Raw genomic sequence first — 21,454 nt, 5'->3', positions numbered from 1 at the left:
TGTGATTTGCTGAAGTAAGAATGCAGGGAACTGAGAGGAGGAGATTCTTGTTAGAATTCATAAAGATTTCATGTGCTTTCTAATTACTAATTTCATAGGTCCTTCTTAGACAAAGATCATAATATTCCAGGCTTCGAAGTGCAGGAACCCTGTCAGGGTTTCCAGATTTGATACTCCAGCTTGTTCAGCAGCACCACTGCACTGGGGAGAATTAATAATGGTTGACACTTTCATGGGGTCAGAAAACGCCAAGTAAACTAAAAACTTAAACAAGAAAAATCTCTGCATGGTATATATGCCCATGTTCTTAGGATGGGAAGATGTTTCCTAAAAGGCATATATACTTTAAAGTAAATTGGACTCCATCAACAATTTCAACTCTAATGTCCCCACTCCCCGCCTCAAGCAAGATAAAAACAAGCAACTAATACGGGGAGGATACTATCAACATGTTTAATCAACAAAGGATTAATATCCAAACTATAGAACAACAAATTAACAACACAACAAAGAGAATTTGGGCAGAGGAAATCAACAACTAAAATTTAAACGGTTCATAAATTTGAGAAAGCAGGCTCAATTCTAACTGCTAACAAATATCGGCTGAGAGAGGCAAGTTCTCTCCTCCAAGTACTAAGCAGGCCAGACCATGCTTATCTTCCAAGATCAGGCATGAAGGGTTATATGGTCATAGACTGAGAGAGGCAAGTTTTGAGAACCAGTGCTGCTGGGCCAGCTGTCTTCTGAAGCTACCAGACTTTTGCTGCAGTCGGGATGAACTGCTTTCTTCTCCCCTGGGCATGTGTATCAGAAAATATGAGCTTGGACTCGGAGAGCCTGGGTGGCTGGCTGGGGTGCTCGGGCTGACTGCCTTGTCCTGCATCTTCCAAGGTGGTGCAGGGATCAGGATGAATGGCCCCCTTCTTCCTTGATGAAGGGAGAGTATAGGGGGATCTCTCCAGCCCTGTGTGAAAAATGGAAGTAAAAGGTGAGATTGTAGGGGAAATAAAAGGGACAGTAGACAGAAAAATCTCTCAATTGTGAGAAATTGCAAAACTGTAAACCACCTTCATATTTTTTTCTTTTACAGGAAGACATTCTGCAGCCTGAATGTGTAACTTCTTGTCTTTGCTTTTGTCTCTTAAATTAGAGAGTACCCACATCTAACTAATACTAACCTGCTTTAGATGCTCTCAAATAACTCAGACTAGCTGATAAAATGAACATTTGTGTGGCCTGCCCATTTTCCTCTCTTTATTTTTTTTATGGATGGGGAATCCCAGAAGTCATTTCCTTGGGTTTCAGTCTGCAATCCACTCTTTATAGAAAAAGCTGCAAGAGCCAGACTGTTGTTCTGTTTTACCCCTTGGCTTGGTGTGGCTTGGGGGGAGATCTCACATCTCCCTCAGTCCCATGTGGTTTATCCTCAGGCTGTGGGAAGTTGTGGACATCATGCAGTCTAAAATGGTCCAAGCACCGAACTTAAGAGACTTCCTTTTTAGCAAAGGAGCTGAGACTAACTGGGGCAAACGTAAAGAATATTTCCACCAAGATACAAGTCTCCATCGATCTCTAGCTCTGAATTGATGATGTTGGAAGAGAGGGAAAGCGGAAAGCCAAGATTGTCTTTGTGGACTTGGCGAGAATGTGGAGACGTGAGTGGAGTTTCCAAGGGATAGTTTGGCCAGAGTGTGGTGAGGAGGAAGGCGATGAAGACAACAAAAGAATTCATATTGTAAAAATGTTTGCACTACCCAAAGCGATCTAAAGATTCTAAGAAACCCCATTAACATTCCAATGACAGTCTTCATAGAAATAGCAAAAGCAATCTTTAAATTAGTATGGAACTAGAAAAGACTCTGAATAGCCAAGGCAATCTGGAGAGAGAGAGAAAAAAGAAACAGAAAAAAGAACCCCCAAAATAAAACCAAAGTTAGTAGCATCACATTACCTCACTTCAAATTATAATAGAAAGTTATAGTAAGCAAAAATAGTATAGTACTTACATAAAACCAGATACATAGACCAATGAAACAGAATAGAGAGCCCAAAAATAAATCTATACATCTATGGCAACCGATTTTTCACCAAGGTACCAAGAACACACACCGGAGAAAGAAAAGTCTCTTCAATAAATTGTACTGAGAAAGTTGGAGATCCACATGCAGAAGAATGAAACTGGATTCCCATTTCTCACCACATATCTCACCACATACAAAAGAAAATTCACAATGAATTACAGACTTAAATGTAAGATCAGAAACTATGAAGCTATTTGATGAAAACATAAGGGAAGCACTTTATAACATTTGACCAGGCAAAAACTTTTGGATAAAACTTCAAAACCACAGTCAATAAAAGCAAAAAGAGATAAATGGGATTTCATCAAACTTAAAAGCTTCTTTCTTCAGAGCAATAAAATGAAGAGGCATCTTACAGAAGGAAACAATAAAATGAAGAGGCATCCTACAGAATGGGAGAAAATTTTTGCTAAGTATACATCTGATAAAAGTTTAATACCCTGAATATATATGGAACTCAAACAATTTTATAGCAAACAAACAAAAACAACAACAAACAAACCAAAACCAAGAAATGATCCAGTTAAAACTGGGCAAAAGACCTTAAAAGATATTTGTCAAAAAATATATGCAGGCCTGGCAGTGTGGCTCAGCCTGTATTCCCAGCACTTTGGGAGGCCGAGCCGAGAGGGTTGCCTGAACCTGGCAGTTCGAGTCTAGACTGGGCAATTGGTGAGACCCCATCTCTACAATAAATTACAAAAACTAGCTCTCAGGCATGGTGATGTGTGTGTATAGTTCCAGCTCCTTAGAGGGTTCAGGTGGAAAGATCACCTAAACCCAACAGTTTGAGACTGCAGTGGCCATGAGCATGCCACTGCACTCCAGCTTGGACGACAAGAGTGAGAATGCAGCTCAAAAAAAAAAAAAACAGAAGAAGAAGAAGAAATGCAAATGCCAACAGGTATATAAAGAATGTTCAGCATCACTAATCATCGAGATATGCAAATCACAACCACCAAGAGATGCCATTCCACTCCAGGTAGAATGACCATAATCGACAAGATCAAGGATGCCATGTGTTGGCAAGGATGTGGAGAGAAGGGAACCCTACATACAGTGGCTGGGATGTAAACTAGCACAACCAGTATGGAAAACAGTATGGAGGTTGGCAAAAACATTCAAAATGGAACTACCATAGGATTCAGCAATCCCACTACTGGGTATACAACAAGAGGAAATGACGTCAGTATGTCGAAGAGCTGTCTGTACCTCCATGTTTACTGCAGCACTATTAACAATAGCCAAGACATGGAACCAACCCAAGTGTCCATCAATGGATGAATGGATATAGAACATGTGGTATATACACACAATGGAACACTACCCAGCCACAACAAAGAATGAAGCCCTGTCATTTGTGAGATCATGGGTGAACCTGGAAGACATTATGCTCAATGAAATCTGCTAGTCACACAGAGACAAATACCACATGATGTCAGTCATATCCAAAATATAACAAAGTTGATCTCATAGAAGCAGAGATTGGAATGTTGGTTCCAAGAAGACGGGAAGAGGAGGAGAGGAGAGGATTAGGAGAGGTGGTTCAAAGGGTACAAAATTAAAGTTCCATCAGGTATGTTGGCTCATGGCTGGACTCTCAGCAGTTTGAGAGGCGGAGACAAAAGGATTACCTGAGCCCAGGGGTTCGAGACCAACTTGGGTAACTTGGCAAGACCCCGTCTATACAATAAACCAAAAAATCTGCTGGGCATGGTGCTGTGCACCTGTACTTCCAGCTGCTTGAAAGACTGAGGCAGAAGGATCACGTGGGCCCAGCAGGTGGAGGCTGCACTGGCTGTGAGTGTACTACTACACTCCAGTCTGGGTGACAATGTGAGATGCTGACTCAAACTTTAAAAAGTTAAACAGGAAGAATAAATTCTGCTGCTCTATTTCACTGTAGGTGACTCTAGTCAACAATAAGGTATTGCATTTCTCCAAATAGCAGAAAGTGAGGATTTTGAATGGTCACACCTTAAGGAAATGATAAATATTTGAGGTGACAAATAAGCTAATTTGATCATTACACAACATACACATGCATTACAACAACATTTGTAACTCCAAAATCTGTACACTTATTATATGCCAATTAAAAAAAAAGAAGGCAGCAAAGGAAGGAAAGCCGAGACAGGAGAAACAGCATGAATGCTCAGAGGGGCAGGGCGAAAAAAGATTTGTGTTTCAGAGGATAATGGGAAACAAACTTATCAAGGAGATGAGGGCCAAATTCACTCTGTTGTGGAGGTGTCTCTTAATAAGGCTCTGCATAATCTTGGCCAATCTCTCCACCTCTGACACACAGCATCTTACAAAAGGAAGAAATAAACTGGCATAAAAAATAACAAGCTGTTTTCTCAGGTACTGGTATAAGAAGGAACAGCTATTTTTCTTAGGAACTATGAGTCTAAGGTTGGAATGAAAAAACCCAGTCACATGAAAGTTCTGGGTCTGAGAAATGTGCCTACCTACATCTGTCACATAAAACTATCATTTTTTCCCCAATCCTCCCAGACTTAAGAGTGGTGATATGATCATGGCTCACTCCAACCTCAACCACTTGGGCTCAAGAGATCCTCCCACCTCACTCAGCATACTGAGTAACTGGGACTACAGGGTATGACATCAAACCAGGCTAATACTTTGATATTTTTTTTGGTAGCATCAAGGTCCTATTATGTTCCTCAGCAGGTCTAGAACTTCTAGGAAATGAGAGGGTCTGTTTTAGTCACTATTAACCCCTGGGTGTAGAATGTGTGAGCCAACCCATTTACTGCATACTTGAGTGACCAGTCATTGACAGTGGCTGTTTTCCACAAGTAAACTCTGTTTTTAGTGTATAAGGATGGCTCCTGCTCAACCAGAGGCATATTTTCCAGTATTTTTTTTCATGGTATAACACCAGGATAGTTGAGCCAATGTGGCTTCCAGCATGGAGGTGGAAATTTGTCACTGCTTACTGGAATGCAAAGCACAGGGCATTCCAGGACTCTCTTGCATACCAGAGGTGTAGGAAGGCAGTCTGCTGTCTGTGATATGCTGCAGCCACTTCCTGAGCAATCCTCGTCCTCAGAGTCAGTTGCCATCAAGTCTGACAAGAGGCCAGGAACATCGTGGATGAAGTACGGGGAGAGATCAGATTCAGAAACAGGGGAATCCTCTTGAAGAAGAAAATGACAGAGGACTAGGAAGACACACCAGAAGCAGATTTTAAAGGGCAATTGCATCCTGCCTTTCCAAGAACACTTTGTTCTAATCCATGACCATTCCAAACAGCTGAGATAGTAAAGGTTACAATGTCAATTGATGACTAACAAAGTGGCTGCTGCCGCATAATGTTTTCCAAGAGTTTGGGGGCCATAACTTGGCAATTATCAGAAAAGCCACAGCAGCAGATCAGCTATCCTAGCAAAAGATTTGGGGACGTGATAGGAAAGAAGAGAGCAGTTACAAGACAACTTGTCAGGCCAACTGAGGAAAAACAACTAGGAGAGCCTGAATCATGCACCCTGATCCATTGGGACATAGGTGAGCCTAGCTGAGGATGATTCCACAGTCTCCTTAAAGTTGCCAGAACCAAGAAGAGCTGCTTGATTGTGAAGCAGTTTGAAAAGTTATTTTGCCAACTCTAGATCAGTTTTCTAATTGCGTTGCTCTAGTGTTTTCCTGAATGAATATTCAACAAACAAAACACACATCTGTGCATTTGTTCTTCAATAAGTGATGCTGCTGTTTAGTAGCAAAAACGACTCATGGATAGAAACAGAAACTGGGTCTTCAGGTTTGACCTGGAGGCTCCTGGAATCAGTGTGTGGTCCTACTAAGAGTGGTAGGCAATAGTGCATCTTGACTCACCCTTTTTGCAAAAGAGGCACTCTTCGATGGGGAACCTGCTTGGAAAAATTCACTATATTGTCAAACATTGGAGTTCATATCACAAATAGGCTTGCGTTTTTAAAGAAAGGGTGGTGCCAAGCATATTCAACAAAACTCCCTTTGATTGGCAGGCACCGATGGATGTGTGTACAGGTGCTGACATACATGCAGTCTACCTGGTACCCAATCCTAATTCTCCTCTCCTGTCAAGAGTCTGCTGATGCTTTAAGCCCTCACAGATACTACTACTTACTTGATGACCCCAGTGGAAGTAAATTCTTCTCAATTTTCAAAGTATTTATTGGTAGCCACACATCCATTTCTATAGATGCAGTGAAGTTTAATTAGAGGGGATGTATCTCGTCTCCCTTCCTCAATTTTTTAATAATAAATGGGATGAGATGTTTACTGGTATGAGTCAACAGTGCTGGGTACCATACCTGGAAAGTACTAAGTGCTCAGGGATATTTGATAAAAGGATTAAAGAATGAAAAAAAAAACCCACCTAACAAGAAAACAATAAACAGAACTAGGAGAGGATTGAATAACTATTTTAGCTTTTACTGAAGAATGCAAAGTCTCAGGATTTAAACTCCATGGCATGAGCAATAGAGACCATGGATATGAGGATCAAGACATGTGAGCAAAGGCCACTGGGTTGATAGGAGGATCATGGCTTAAGACACTCTTATATAATAATTGAGTATAAAGACTGGAATTATGTGAGCACAGCCTTCAGGCAGGTCAGAATAATGAACTGGTTGAATAAAGAGACTATTATGTCCATGACTCTTTTAAATATATTAATTATCAGTGCAAATAGTTAGGATATTTCATGACTGCCAAAAACTCTATGTCTTCCTTTTAACTGGTAATCAGTACCCATGTGTCAATACATGTATCAATACACAAAATGCTTCCAAATTTCTCTTGCAAATTGTCTGGAAGTCATAACAGAATCATGCATTATTAAATCTTTAACTAAGCACATTAAATAATCACAGAAATCAAAAGTAGCAGCCAAGAGAAAGTATAGATTATCTTTGGCACTTACTTTTGCAAAACCTGAGAATGGCTAAGAATCAAATAATATTGCCCTGGAGAGTGCTCCACGAGTGAATTTCACGAGAAACTCTTCTGAATGTTGAATGAAGATGTGCAATTACAGTACCTAAGCCAGAAGAATTGGCCTCCTTGATCTCCTGGGTAGTGCTGCGTGCTATTGCTTCATCCATTTCCTTCTCGGAAACCTGTTTTTAGTAGAAAGCATGAATTAGATGGACGTGTTTATTTATTTCCTCCCAATAAAAGTAGCTAGGACCAGAGTCTGAGTTGAGTGCAGATAAAAGGGCAATCACAGAGTCAAAGATCATGACCGTCCTCTGAAGCAGTAACTCAGGGCACGTAAGCAGGACAGCTGGCTTATGGATTGTTTCTAACAATGCAGACATAACAAGACCTTCAATCGGTGCCAAGTTCATCAAGCAAAACATTGGGTTCTATGATGACCAAAAACGTGACTGATAGCTGCCCTGCTCTAGAATATTCACATCTAATATTTTTTTAAAATTTAAAGAATTTTAAACCTACATAAAACATGTAAAAATATACAAGAATAGCATATTCTTCACCTAGATTCCTTAATTTTTTCATTTTGTCACATTTACATACATCTTCTCTCTCTACACACACACGCAAACACACACACACAAGACGAGTTAAAGTGTTTTGCTACATCAAGTTGCAGATATAATGACAATTCACCAGTAACTATTTTAGCATGCATCTCTAAAAAAAATAAAGACATCCTGTTTAATAGCCATGATAATATTATTCAATTTGGGAAATTTAACATTGATGGCTATTTAATATACATTTGCCATCTTCCAATTTGGTCAACTGTGCCAATACTCCTTTTGAAGTGGCACTTAAAGTGTGTCCTTAGGTCAGAGCTAGTTCACTGAAATTTGATGACAGCCTGTGATAAGGACCGTCCTCCAGAATGCAAACTCACATACTGCTGTCTTCATGAACGATGTCTTGGGTGGTTACCAAAAATATTGACTGAAACAATTGGTGTGCACAGTAAGGTAATTGATTCAACTTCTGGATTCAAGAACTTCTTTTGTGCACCTGAGGTAGACTGCCATAAGCCAACTTCTTTGCTCAGTAATGCTTCAAAAAATAAATGGCTTTGGCAACCAGAATTGAGTTGTCCCGGGTGTTTAGTCTCCTTTAATCTGAAACAGTTCCAGAGCTTGCTTTTGTCTTTCACGATACTGATATTTTGGAAGAAACCAGGCCAATCCAAACCTTCAATTAAGATCTGTTTGATAGTTTCCTAAACAATTCCTAGGCCCTCTGTCCCACTTTCTTGATGCTTGGTAGGCTGACTGCTCTGCAATCTCCATACTTAACCCTATTTCCCTGCAGTGCCTCCTCACAGATGCTCTGCCTCTTTGTTCAGTACCAGGTTCATGTGGTGGTACCTATGGTAGGCTGCTAACATTAGACTTGAAGGATCTTCCTTCCCTACAGTGTAGAATGTGCCAGTAAGAAAAGATGATTTCTGGGTTTATTCTCCACAGAAGACTCTATGGATATTTACGTAACCAGAAAATGGGATGAGCTGCAGTGGTTTGGGATGTCCCATTGTCTCAGGATGCCATGTGGTTTCTTTTCTCTCCCATGGAGCCTGCCACGTTAGAAAAGCCAAGAAAGAACTCCCACATTCAGAACGTGTCTTTAGCAAAACAAGCAAAACCAACATTGCAAGATGTGAACATAAGCTAAATGTCTTGGTTGGGAGAATTTCAATATTTATTTATGATGTTGAGGAAGATTTGAGAACATTTGTGTGAGTACTTAAGGGAAAAGATCCTAGCATAGATTTAAAAATTTAGTCTCTTAGACAAGAAAACTGGATCCTCCATAATTTTTAATAAACTTAGCAAATAACTTCTCCATGATAGTTTATTTGAAATGCTGGTCTTTATCCCCCTCCAACTTTATGGAAGCAAAATCCATAAGTGATTTTGGCAAATAGGCAATTGGTACACCAAACCAGAATTCATCTTATTCTCATTTATTTAAATTGTGTCAGATAGTCATTAGATAAGATAAAAAATTATTTATGACCTAACAAACAATTAACTGAAAATCTGGAAGGAAATATCCCTCTTCAAATTTGAAGATATTTATTTTTCCTTTAGAGTTATCTTAAAAACCTTGCACTCCAGAAATTCTATAAAAATGCAAACACAGTCACTAATTTAAGTGAATCTATGTTAAATTCTAAATAGCCATCCTTCCAAATACTATAAAACATTTATTTTGTACCATTTCAATATTGACACACTCTCATTCCTTACTTGAAGAAAACTTTAAATTCACTGAACCTATTTCAAAAATTACTTAGCATTAAACTTAAAAAAGAGATAATTCCTAATATGTGGGGGGAAAAAAACTGTAGTTTTCTGTTTTTTGTGTGGGGGGGGTGTTGAGTTGGAGGTCTGACTCTGCTACCCCTGCTGGAGTGTAGTGTCATGAACACAGCTCACCACAGCCTCAACATTCTGGGCTCAAAAGATCTTCCTACCTCAGCACTCAATTACATAGGACTACAGATGTGCACACCACCACGCCTGGCTAACATTTTTACTTCTTCATTGAGATAAGGTCCTACTAAGTTTCCTTGGCTTGTCTCGCACAGTCCTTCCGCCTTGGCCTCCCAAAGTGCTGGGATTACAGGTGTGAGCCACTGTACCCCAGCTGGCAAGAAAAGCTTTCTTACCTTGAAACTGAAAAGGTCATAGAGATTACCTAACCCAAAGCGCTTAGACTCTCTTGGAGCAGAAATGCGGAGTTAATTGTCTAGCCAGAGGTCAAACAGCCAGTATTAAGAGCTTGGTATTTCTACCTGCCAGCAGACAAAATTTCAATTGTGCCAAATAACACTGTCAAATTTTCAAATACGATTATCTGAGAGTGCAAAGATGAAGTCCAGATCAAAGATTCATTTCCCATACACACCAGCCAGAGGCTGGGTGACCTTCTCACCAAAGAGTGTGTAGGGATGTATAGTATCTTCCCATGCTTAGAACAGGAAGAAATATTTTACCTTTGGATTAGGGTGCCGGCCGATGACGAGGCGAACCTGTCCTGGAGGGCACTGGCTCAAGATGGTATGGACCTTGCTTAAAACGGCATAGTGGACATTGATCGAGTTCACTTCCAGGATTTGATCTCCACGGCTAGGAAGGGCGACAGAATTCACACTCAGTGTTAGCAGCAGGATTCCTACACGATCAAAAAAGGCTTCGCTTCTTGGAGAAGTTTACATACAAAATCTTTCTGAATACTTTAAAGAAGCATATTTCTCATCTTGTCTTACATAATATAAAGCAACACATTCATAGAAGCACATGAGATTTTACATTGACAAAGGCCATTATATCATGTGCTGGCATTTTCAGAAGTAGTAAAGTCAAATAAAATTTAAAAGTAGGATAACAAAGGCTATCATTTCTTGGGCACATACTGTATGCCAGAACTACACAAGGTATTCCATATAAAAATGTTTTGAATAGGTCTAATTATTCTCATGTTGTAGATAAGGCCATAGGCTCAGAGAGGTCGCCCAGATGTCGTACACTGCTTAAATAACTCAGTTCTGTCTGATTCTCAATCACCATGCGATATAGCATCTCACCACTGTCAGTTGCTGTCTTCCTACCATCTTGAAATGATTATGGTGTTATAATTTAAGAAGGAAATACCTGTATCTCAAAGATTACCCAATAATTTGTTAAAACTTTTCAAGTGTGAAAACATAAGAAATTGGAGACAAGCTGTCCATTTTGGTGTGCAATTGTAATGAGAGAACTCAGTAGGAGTGAACAAACACTCTTTCTAGGGAGTCTGAAGAATGTTCATTTGTCAGGCTCCAGACATATAGAACCACTCAAGAAAGAAACATCATCTTGGGATGTCATTAAAAGACTCTTTTTCCCCTTGGGTTCTAAAAGTATATTTTGATTGATTCGTTAAATTTTTATATGAAAATTCACTCTGATGATTACCAAAAAATGTAATATATTAGCAGTAATATATTAACAGAGTCCCAAATGGCAACCTCAGCACATCCTTTTTTGACAAAGCCTCAACCACTAAAGGACTTAGAAGCTTATAGGTAGGACAGGTGATACTGTTTGGACAAAGTACTTTGTGCAATATGGGTACATTATTGTGACATTTAGGTGGTCACCGACCCACTGCAGTTGCTATTAAATAGAACACCTTGACAACTCCTGAATAAACAGAACATCCATGCTGCAGCTCAACTATCTGGATTAAAAATCAGACACTGAATTCAGACAATAGGCACCTAGACATCACCATTCAAGAAAGGAAGGAAGGCAACTGAAAATATTCAAGAGAACTTAATAAGAAAAGGCCTTCCATTCAAGGGCATGATTTTAGGACCCTTGTGTCCAGTGATTCTGAATTATGATGAGCACTCCCAGTTTTTCATGTGAATCTTACATATATTAATCTAAAATGAAAGAAAATGTTGAGGTGACCATCAATATCCATATACAGCTGAGTGTATCTTGTCCAGATAGAACACAAGCCAAGATCTGTAGTTCTCTAATTCAACCACATTTCATTTCGATTAGCATTTCCATTTTTGGAGATGCTATTGAATGGAGTCTTGGCTGTATGAATGGAAATAATTCCAAGTTTTATCATCCCTCAGTGGATCATAATAGAGCACATATCACCCTGAACACACCAGAGTCTCACACTATCAGATATACAACAAACCTCAGGTTGCTCCTCAACTTGGCCACTGATCCTGGGGCAAGACTGTGAATGTAGATGCCTGGAGGGCTGTTTTCTAGAGCCAAGCAGCAGGAGCCAATGCCTAATCCAATTCTTGGCTCTATGAGAGGCATCATTCCAAGAAAACAAAACAAAAAATTACACAGAAACCAGAAGAAGAGGTATTACTGATTTGAAACTGGATCATATATATTCTGACAAATACCCTTTTATTTTTGGTCCAGCCTCAGAAAGCAAATCCCACTTCTCTGGAGTAAAGTTGCCATTTGGCTCAGGAAATGAGTTCATGGCTAGACTGGCGCCAACCCTGGACATGGGAATGATTCAATGATCTGCTCTCTGCTTAGTCTAACCTACCTCCACAAAACTGTTTTTGGAAATAGGCAGAGTGTAAGTAACATTTTTATTCTGGATCTACAACAGTAAGCCTTTTTTTGCCTCTTGATTTTACAACCCATCTCTTAGCTATTTTTCATCAGATTTCTACAGTAGGTGGGGAGGAAATGCAAGCAAAGATGAAATGCAGTAAGGTTTGATGATCACAAATGGTTGCAGTTTCTGCTGTAAACTTAATTCTTAACTCGTATCTTTTGCTCTCTAACATTTATAATAGTCCTAGACTTCAGCTTGTCAGGGATTTTTTTAAAAAATAAGCCTACGATACAGTCATTCATCTGGGAAGAGCGTGGGTGATCTTTCCTATTGGTGACTTCTCCTCACTTTGACTAAAGTGACTAAATCTCTCCTTTTGATCCCAATATCCATGTAGAGAACATCACCTGCTGTTGATAGGAAAGTGTTCCAAAAAAATTCATAGGTAACCCTCGAAACAGATTCCATATTGTGATTCAAGAAATACAACGAAAAGTGAGGAACAGTTTGTATCACCTTTGTGGAGTGTTACTTCCATGACAATTCTGTCCTTAGGTCCAGGAGTCTTCCGACCTGGGAATGAAGAACTACCTTCATCAGAGCCTCCCAGAGAGGCTCCCCCACTGTTGAGGAAGTTCAGGGAGTTGGATCTGTTCATGTGTGTGGCTATTGAGGAGGTTGTGAGTTCAGGGCTCAGCAACTCTGTGCTGACGGTTAAGACAAACAATCCTCTCCGGTTTTGCTGGAAAACAAGGGAGAAGGTAGGCTAAACACTCAGACAGTCCTTAAATCAAAGGGTCAGAAAATCTTGCCCAACCCAAGCCAGAAGGAAATAAAAGCCAAAAACAAATAGGGTAAAGGAGATCCATCAGAATGTTACCTTCAAGGTCTGAATGGCTTCTTGAAAAGTCAAGCCCTTTATTGGTGTTTCGTTTATAGAAAGGATTTCATCCCCTAGTGATCAAATGTGAGAATTACATTAACTTTCACCTTTAATGCCCTGGACTCTTACTGCTCCTTCTGTGCTACAACGGGACAGTGGTCCCCGCTTTACTTCTCTAAAATGACTTTGATTGTTCCAATCCACTTAATTAGGTTAGCTAAATGGGACAATTCATGACAATGCAAATTCTTTGACAGTAATTCTACATTTTAGTCTTCAATTAAAACAACTCTGGGAAGCATCAAAATCTTATTTTTTAACCATTGCCAAGTGTGACAACAGATGTCCTCTGTTTAGAAATTGAATTGCAAGAACCGAGCTCCAAATGTTCCTCACAGTCATTGCTGGGAAGCTTAAGTCCACTGGCAACGAAGCATGAACACATACAACATTTGAGAAGCCACTCCTGCATTTTCAGAAATCCAAGCGTCCCAAGCCCAGAGAATCACTCCAGTGTATGGGAAATAGTTTGAATGATAACGACAAAAACACCTGCTGAGATAGCTGAGAAATGGCAGCCCGACCTTCTGAAATAGCCTAGATGTCTGGTCTTATGGATGTGGTTTCAGGTACTGTCATGAAGCTGGCAAGTTACTACAGGCTTCCATCTCAGAGATGAAAGCGGGGTCATGTCCAATCGTGAGGCAAGTGAATGCACAGGATACCTTACCTCCCCCGCATCACTACCTGCTAGACTATCATCTTTAGCCCCTACAAGGTGCAGTCAGGTCATTTTTCAAGTTGTCGATAGTGTCTGCTGGAACTACGAACGAACTTAGACATCCTGTTGACTTCTCAGAGCTCGTTTCTGGTTTATACTCTTGTGAACTGCACGGTTTTTTGGAATAACAATTCATCAAAAATACTATAAAGATGCCCCAGAGAGAAGAACACACGAACTCTGCACAACAGTACAGTATGAAAGAGAGCGTCATACACCTATAACAAAGTGCAAAACAGTGTAAGAGCGCAGATTTCCACCTCTTATAGATAGCCATCCCAGGAGCACACTCTATGTATGATTAAAGGAATCCTGTAGATGACTGCTCATGCCTTCTCTTTAATGCAATTACAAAAGTTGTAAAATAAGTGAAGGGACCTCTGTTAAAAAATCACCTGAAATAACCAATTACTTAGTGTGGTGAGGATATTTTTATTTTGGGGTAGTTTCCACATGGGCAAAGGAGCAAATAGCAAATGACTGCTGCATTCCTAAAATGTATACAAAGTTTTTAAAAGGCATATCACTCAACAAGTTGAAAATTCATTCAATGACATATTTTGTGTAAATGCACACACATGAAGAGACTGTTTTTTAGAGAGTCAAGTGCTATTAACCTTTCTTAACAATGTATTTTTTTCCATCTTGCTCCATTTGCCAGTCTTGGAGAATGATTTCAATCAAGTAAACACATGGAATATCCATTATGGAAATGCTCTGCTAGTATTTTACATTCTTCTGAAATGCCACATGAATACCACCTAGTAGTTAACACTTCCGCTAAAAGACAGATAAACATTCTGCCATATAAGTATTAAATCTGGTCATGTCTTACCATTAGCATAGAGACTTCCATTGGTTGTTATGCTTAAAAAATAGTCAATTCATTCTTATTGTCTTAAAAAAAAGTATAACAGCATCAATATATCGGTCATTAGAACTGAACACTTATAGCATTTTTGATGGTAACCAAAAATATTCAGAATTAGTAATTTCATGAAGGAAACATTAATGAGAAGAAAAACATCAGGATTCATGTTTTGGTGAATGTTATTTAAAATATGTTCAGAACTTGTTGGTAATTTTACCTTATAAAAGTAAATAATCTTAATCCTAATACATATTTTAAATATATAGATATGCAAATATATATTTAAGATTCTTTGAATTAAAAGTAATTACTATGTTGGTACATAAAGGAAACATTGATTTATTTAAATTGTATTTTTTCAAGTATCATGATGTGTTCAAGAAGGAAGAATGAGTTCTGAATCAATGATTTTGTTTTTAAACACGGCAACAGTAGTAAGGTGGAGCAGTGACTCAGGCTTGGTTCAGAAATCTGGTCTGGCCATTGTTTTGTTAAGCACTGACCAGGCCATGTGTTCCTTGAGCTGTGGTTGCCATGTGTTCTTAGCTTTGGTCCCCCTTCCCTACTTTGGTAGATGAACCTCTCTCTGTGTCTCTTTCTTTCTCTAATTTACTTTGCAAATAAACCATATTATCCACCTAAAAAAATTAAAATTTACTTATGCTATTTACTAAGGATGGGACATGTTACTTAACATTTCTGAGTGCCACTTTGCTCACAATGCTTACTGGACAAGAGTTGTAATGCAGTTAATGAAATGATTTAAATATGTGGAAATGTTGTAAATGCTTAAAGCATGAAAAATTATAAGCTGTGTTTAAGCATTAAAAAAATTTATTTGCAAAGTTAAACTTGGGACTTCAATATTACTTTAACTTGTATTCAAAAGCACTTGTCTTGTATATTTGTATGTGGCAAAATGGTAGCTACTACAGACAATGCAAATTTAGGAAACAAATTCTGTGATTATTAGTTTCAACTGCAAGATATGAACTGTGTCTTCCTGATGACCACCCTCCTGATGATCATCTTCCCAATGATCAGGAATTCTGTTTCCATACCTGGCCTGAGGATAGAATGGGCTGGAAACTTACTAGAAATTTTAAGACAAGTAACATGATTAAGGACCAAGCAGACAAAATAGACACTTAAAAACCCCACTAAAAATTTCAGCTACTATTCACATATTATCCTATGTAATTATCTTATTTTTATCTCATGTAATCCTCACAGTCAGTCTTCAAAGTAGTCATTAATATTCCAAGCATCTGTTCCTAGGAAAGTGAAACTCAGGTTATATCAACTATGTGAGGACAAGGGTTTAAGCTTAGGTCAGTCTGTGGCCCTAGCTAACGTTCTATTTTCTTTCCATCTTGTGAAGAGGCAGCTTCTTGTAGAATTAAAGGTCCCTGTCATTTGGGATAACCGAGAGTCTTTCTCCTACCTTCTTTGAGTCTTCCATCCTCTGCCGCTAATCCATGTGGGAATATGGTCTTGACAAAAATCCCCCTGGGTCCACAAATGCAGTCTCGCCCTCCAGTAATGGTAAAGCCAAGTCTCTATATTCAAATAGATGGGAGTTCCAGTTGACACTGCAGTATTTAACTGAAGGTGTACTTCCTATTGCACTATTTACTTACCTGAGTGCATCCTTTCTGTCATAGCATTTAGCTGAAACTACTGTCCCCAAAAGCTTAGAGTTAAACTAATCAATTAGCTCCAAATCCCAGTTTACCTTTCTTCTCCAATTCCTGCTTCAGAACTATTTGCGTTGCAATAGCAATGCAAATAAATGAAGAAAAATTTAGGTGGCAATATATATGGAAACAATCCTTGACCTCCAAAAATGGCAGTCTCATATGGATCAAGTAAATAGTTCATGAGAGTCATTTCCCACTATGCAGACACTATATTTCTTTTCTTCTTTTGTTTCAGTTTTTCTGTTGTTATATTTGTATAATGTAATGTTATTCATATCATTCCCTGTGCGTTAATGGTCATGACATGAAATTCACTCAGAAAGACAATTGGGAGTACTCCCTGAAACAGCAGGTTCTGTTTTTCTTTCAACAGAGCTAAAAGTTGGGGGTCATTCACTCCACCCTCAATTCTGCCCTAGCAGCCAGGTGCTGGTGACCACTCACATCGGAAGAGCTAGGAATGTGACTATCTCACACTCCAAGGCCTACAGGAAAACTGCTAGTGAATCCACTCGAATCCATACAAAGGACACTCAAGTTAGCCCTCCTTATACCTGTAACTTCTTATTTCATGTAGAAACAAAGAATAATAAAAACAAAAAATTGAAAAACAAGTAGTATCCACTTAAACATGAAGAGAAGAACAGTCCACAGAAAAGAGCTCACCTTGCCTTTTTGATGGTATAATCCAATGACAGAAATGACGGACGGCCGAATAAGTCTACAAGGCGATTCCACCTGTGTCAGAGAAATATAAAGAAAGATATTAATAGATGGAACAGATGTTATCAGTTTGAGTCATACAACTTCAGTATTAAAATTAGCTGCTCTAGTTAAGGCAATGTTCAGTAAAACGTAAAATCAGTGTCTGATGCTTGTATGGCTAAAGCTGATACCGGCTCCCAACCAACAGGCCAACTTCAAGATAACAATACAAAGGATATCTTAAACTGCTTCCTTACAATTCCACTTAGGCATCTAATACAGACTTCAGTAAAACCAAAGTAGACTTCCCTGCTCCTGGCTTTCCAATCTCAGTGGGAATAGCACTGTCACTCACTCATCCTAAAGATTATACACAAGGCAACAGCCCATGGGCTGTCTTTGATTAATCCAATTTCATCTCTCACATCTGAACTATCAGCAAGATCTGTTGACTTTACCTCCAAAATAGATCCCACTTCCATCAACATCTGCTTATCTGTCCCCTACTTCACCCTTGTCTAGGCCACCAGCATCTTTAGCATGGGTTACCACAACAGCCTCCGATCTTGCCTCCCTGTATATTCTTACCTCTGGAAATCCATTATTCTTCATTGAACCCCCAGGGTGAGTATTTAAAAATCATCTTCATGATATACTCAGTTTAGGCCCTCAGACAACTGCCCATTGGAGGAGGGCTAACTTGAATGTCCTTTGTATGGATTCCAGTGGATTCCCTGGCATTCTTTCCCGCAGGCATTGGAGTGTGAGATAGTCACACACTTTGCTCTTCCGATGTGAAGGGTCACCAGCTGTCCTAACTCCCTGATGGCATACACGAACCTTTGCAATCCAGCCCTGTCCACACCAGCAGAATTATTTCCTAGTGCTTGATCTCTTTGCTCTTGAACATTCTATCATGCTTGCCTGAGTGCAACCGACTTTGCAGGCTCATCCCTGGGAGCATTTTTCACTCCGATTTTACAGGGCTGCCTTTTCCTGACACGTTGTCCTCAGTTCAAACATTGCCTCCTTCCTAAGGTCTTCCTTCACTGACACCCAATATCAACCAGGCTTCTACCTAACTTTCATTTCACCATCTATTTCATTTATGGTACTTGTCACCATCTGACACTGTCATACACTTATTGTGATTTGCTTAAGCCAGATGGTAGTTAGACTATGTGGGGCTCGTGTGTCAGTGAAGACAAGCAGCATCTCCTGCAGGACCGCAAAGAGGAGATATCTAACAGTGGAACAGGTGGTAGCAATGTCACATAGGCTTCCCAGAGGAGACCTGCAATGCTGGAGTGGATTTGGTGATGCACTGGGTTTAGGCATGATATAAATTATTCAAGATGGAGACATCCTGCAGGCAGTTGGTATAAAACTCAGGGACTCAAGAGAGACGTGAAGGCTCAAGCAAGGTCTTAAGAGATGTTACCACGTAGGTCAATGTGAGTTCACCCAGTGACCTTAGGGGCTTGCTGGAGAAGAATGTTTTCATGCTGCCTCTCATTGATGGAAACACCAGAGGCCACCTGCATGATGTCCTGAGTGTGACTTTCCTTCTGAGTTTTCCTTCTTTCCTGTAGATTCAAATCTTGGACAGCCTAAATGAGGTGTGATGAACCACTTACGAAAAAGGTATAGGAAAAGATCTGGTACAGTAAGGGTGGATTGCGATTACTAAGGTAAGACCACAGAAGTCCTCACAGAAGTCCACATGACAGTTGAGAATATACTCACCTACCTGGCTAATAGTAGTATTTCTGTTATGTGACTGCAGTTGGTTATATTCCTTTTAAACATGTAGCATTACAAAAATAAACATATATGCATATACATACTTGCAAATGTTGTCATATTGGGTGAGTAAATATCTTTGCTAGAATGGTCATAACAAATGCTGAACTCATGTCTAAAATAGTTAGTCTATGTCCTTGGAGAGTCTTATGCTTTAGAGAGTGAATCTATCTTTTTAATTTTAATAACGGATCTGATTGTATATGTATCATTCTATGCTTATATTTTATAGACATAAAATTAAAAAGCTATTTTTTAAAAATAAAATAAGTTTCCTATTGCTCTGTTAAGGAAGAACAGATTAGAAAGAAAGAGACTGAGGATTTATTTTCATGTACTATTTCCTTAGACAAATAACAGTTTATGAAAAAGATATACTCAACAAACTAAAATTGTCTATGATTATATAAGCTTTTTCCAAAATTTATGAGTTCTTGCAGATATACTAAATCATTAAGAAAGCAGAAAAAGAACAACACTGCCATGTTTAATCTCACATTAATCAAATGGAATGAATTTTTTTTCTCCCAAAGGCATAAGAGTTAAACAGCTAAATTCTGCTTTTGTGAAAATTTCATTTTAGCATGACCTTAGGCTCATCTAAGCTGCAGTAAAATTTATAATCCTCTCTAACCCTAGAATCTAAGCATCCTTGTATAGAGGTCTCTTTGTTCCAAGGTGGATGTCTCTAGGATGTGGAAGAAAGCTGTGAAGATTTAATTTTTGACAACTCTATGGATGCTGGAGAAATGTATCTTTTAAAGAGAATTTTGAGGTTAAAAATGGTGCTAAAAATACTCTTGCATGAGAAGATGTGTGGTCCATTCTGACCTGACAAGAAATGACATTCACTCCTAGGGCGGCATGTCTGATGTGCAATGCTGAACTTGAAATTTCCATGCTTATTTTCCACCTTTCCAACTTTCTCTTTCATCACTAGAGAGTGTCAACTGGTCAGAAGAGAAACCAAACAGTGCCTACGTAGGAAGTGATTGCTCTACTTGGAGCTCATCATAATATCTTCCAAGAGGATTCTTGGAATGAACATTTTGTCCTTAGAGAAATGTAACTCTCCCCTGAGAGAATGTTGCTTATAAAGGTAGAAACCATCGAGACTAGAAGCTCAACCATCACCACTCAGAATATACCAAAAGACAAAGCAGGTATGGTAAGACCAGCCTTGACCATCCCAGCTGGATTTCATAGTATTGGCGAATTCTGGGACTCTTCTAAATGTCCCCCAAATGCACTCATGCAATAACATGGTCCCATGAAAAGGCAATTGACTTTAAACTGGTATCAAGAAGCAAATGCCCTCATGCTTGTTGAATTCCCTTCCTGTGTAATACTGAACCTAGGATGTTTGTGCTGTCAATAACCACCAGGAATTCTTGGTCTTGGAACAGCAATTGCACTGGTGACCACAGTGCTGAATGGTGATGCACCTAAGTACTTGATCTGGGTCTCAGGTGACTCAAAGATTGCCACAAAATGGTTAAATTTTCCACTTAAGATCACTTGACCTGCTCTTTATTCACGTGGGATGAAATGACTGGAGTGTTTTTGTGGTTGTTCTGTGGTCATTGATCTTAGTGAATTTATTGGCTTCCCAAATGTAAGGTCATCTTAGATGCATTTTTAAAACTGTAAATCAACCTCAAACAATATTTGTTAAAAATTCAGGTTCTATAATCAAACCAAATCTTACCTGTACCAGGCAGTTACTCGATTGAAAGTCGATCTTCCCAGCTTTTGAGAAGTGGCATTTGTCATTGCTTGTGGTCAGAGGAGTTTCTGTCTTTGGAAGTCTGTGCTCTGTCACTCTGTCCACTTTTGACCTTTCTTGGTGGGATCCAGTCACCTCCTTGAGAGAATCTATGCCATTTTTCACTTGAAAGTCTTGCCCATTTGCAACTTCACGGTTGGGGCCCTTCTCCGGCTCAGTGCTGAGCTCACTGGCCACCTTGGATTCTTTGGTGGCCTTGCTGGCAGAAGGCTTGGAGATGAACTTCAACTTTCCTATTCTTTTCCCCTTTTTTGCAATTCGGTCCCCTAACTCCAAGGTCGGTATCTCCCCTGGTTCAGAGCTGTTGCTACTGTTACCATTATAAGTGGAAGGGGCTTTGCGCTGAAAGCGGCACAGCATAATTCGGTAAATGAAGCTGCCATTCCAGCACTGAGCTAGGTAACTGAAACAGACAGAGGGACCATTTAGAACCTCACATACCCTTCCTGATTGGCACAAGGATGTAAGCGCTCAAGGGCCCACTCGAGACCCATGGGACTAAAAGTCTGGCTGATGGATTGAGGTACTAAGCTCCTTAAGAGGCTCAACACTCAATTTAATCTGTATTATTATTGGTGCTAAAAATCATGCCCAAACTCCCAAGCTCATGAAAATGCCCATGAATTAGAAATTAGTGATTTAATTGTTATAGTATGCGGAGTTAAGAGTCTTTCTAGAAACAGAACTAATGCTAATATACGAGTGCTAGCATATTAAAAAATAAAACCCTTTCCTACTCGTTCAACAAA

At 39.4% G+C, this 21,454-nt stretch overlaps 1 protein-coding gene across 1 annotated transcript; it reads right to left on the bottom strand.

The window, feature by feature from the left end:
• Positions 1-688: 688 nt before the first annotated feature.
• LOC103263967 (PDZ domain-containing protein 2-like) lies at positions 689-21,065 on the bottom strand. The gene is made up of 12 exons (XM_008061630.2): positions 20,628-21,065; positions 18,581-18,726; positions 17,078-17,168; positions 16,156-16,270; positions 13,057-13,130; positions 12,693-12,918; positions 11,787-11,904; positions 10,081-10,213; positions 7,132-7,210; positions 5,940-5,974; positions 5,045-5,242; positions 689-964 (listed from the first exon to the last, which is right to left on the bottom strand). The coding sequence occupies exons 1-12, from the start codon at positions 21,063-21,065 to the stop codon at positions 689-691; spliced, it is 1,929 nt and encodes a 642-aa protein (XP_008059821.2).
• Between the last annotated feature and the right edge of the window lie 389 nt (positions 21,066-21,454).

This window comes from Carlito syrichta, unplaced genomic scaffold (assembly GCF_000164805.1).
Source record: "Carlito syrichta isolate Samal-C Ts95f unplaced genomic scaffold, Tarsius_syrichta-2.0.1 Scaffold305336, whole genome shotgun sequence".
NCBI classification, from domain to species: Eukaryota; Metazoa; Chordata; class Mammalia; order Primates; family Tarsiidae; genus Carlito; species Carlito syrichta.
Note: the sequence above shows the minus strand (reverse complement) of the source record. Positions and strands in the feature narration are given on the sequence as shown.

Excerpts from the sequence above, each read along its gene's own strand:
- LOC103263967 (XM_008061630.2), bottom strand. The coding sequence starts at position 21,065 with ATGCTGTGCCGCTTTCAGCGCAAAGCCCCTTCCACTTATAATGGTAAC. Across the intron at positions 11,905-12,692 it reads GGAAGTAACACTCCACAAAG|AGCCAAGAATTGGATTAGGC; the intron begins GTGATACAAACT and ends TGCCTCTCATAG. Across the intron at positions 7,211-10,080 it reads GCCGGCACCCTAATCCAAAG|GTTTCCGAGAAGGAAATGGA; the intron begins GTAAAATATTTC and ends TACTAAAAACAG.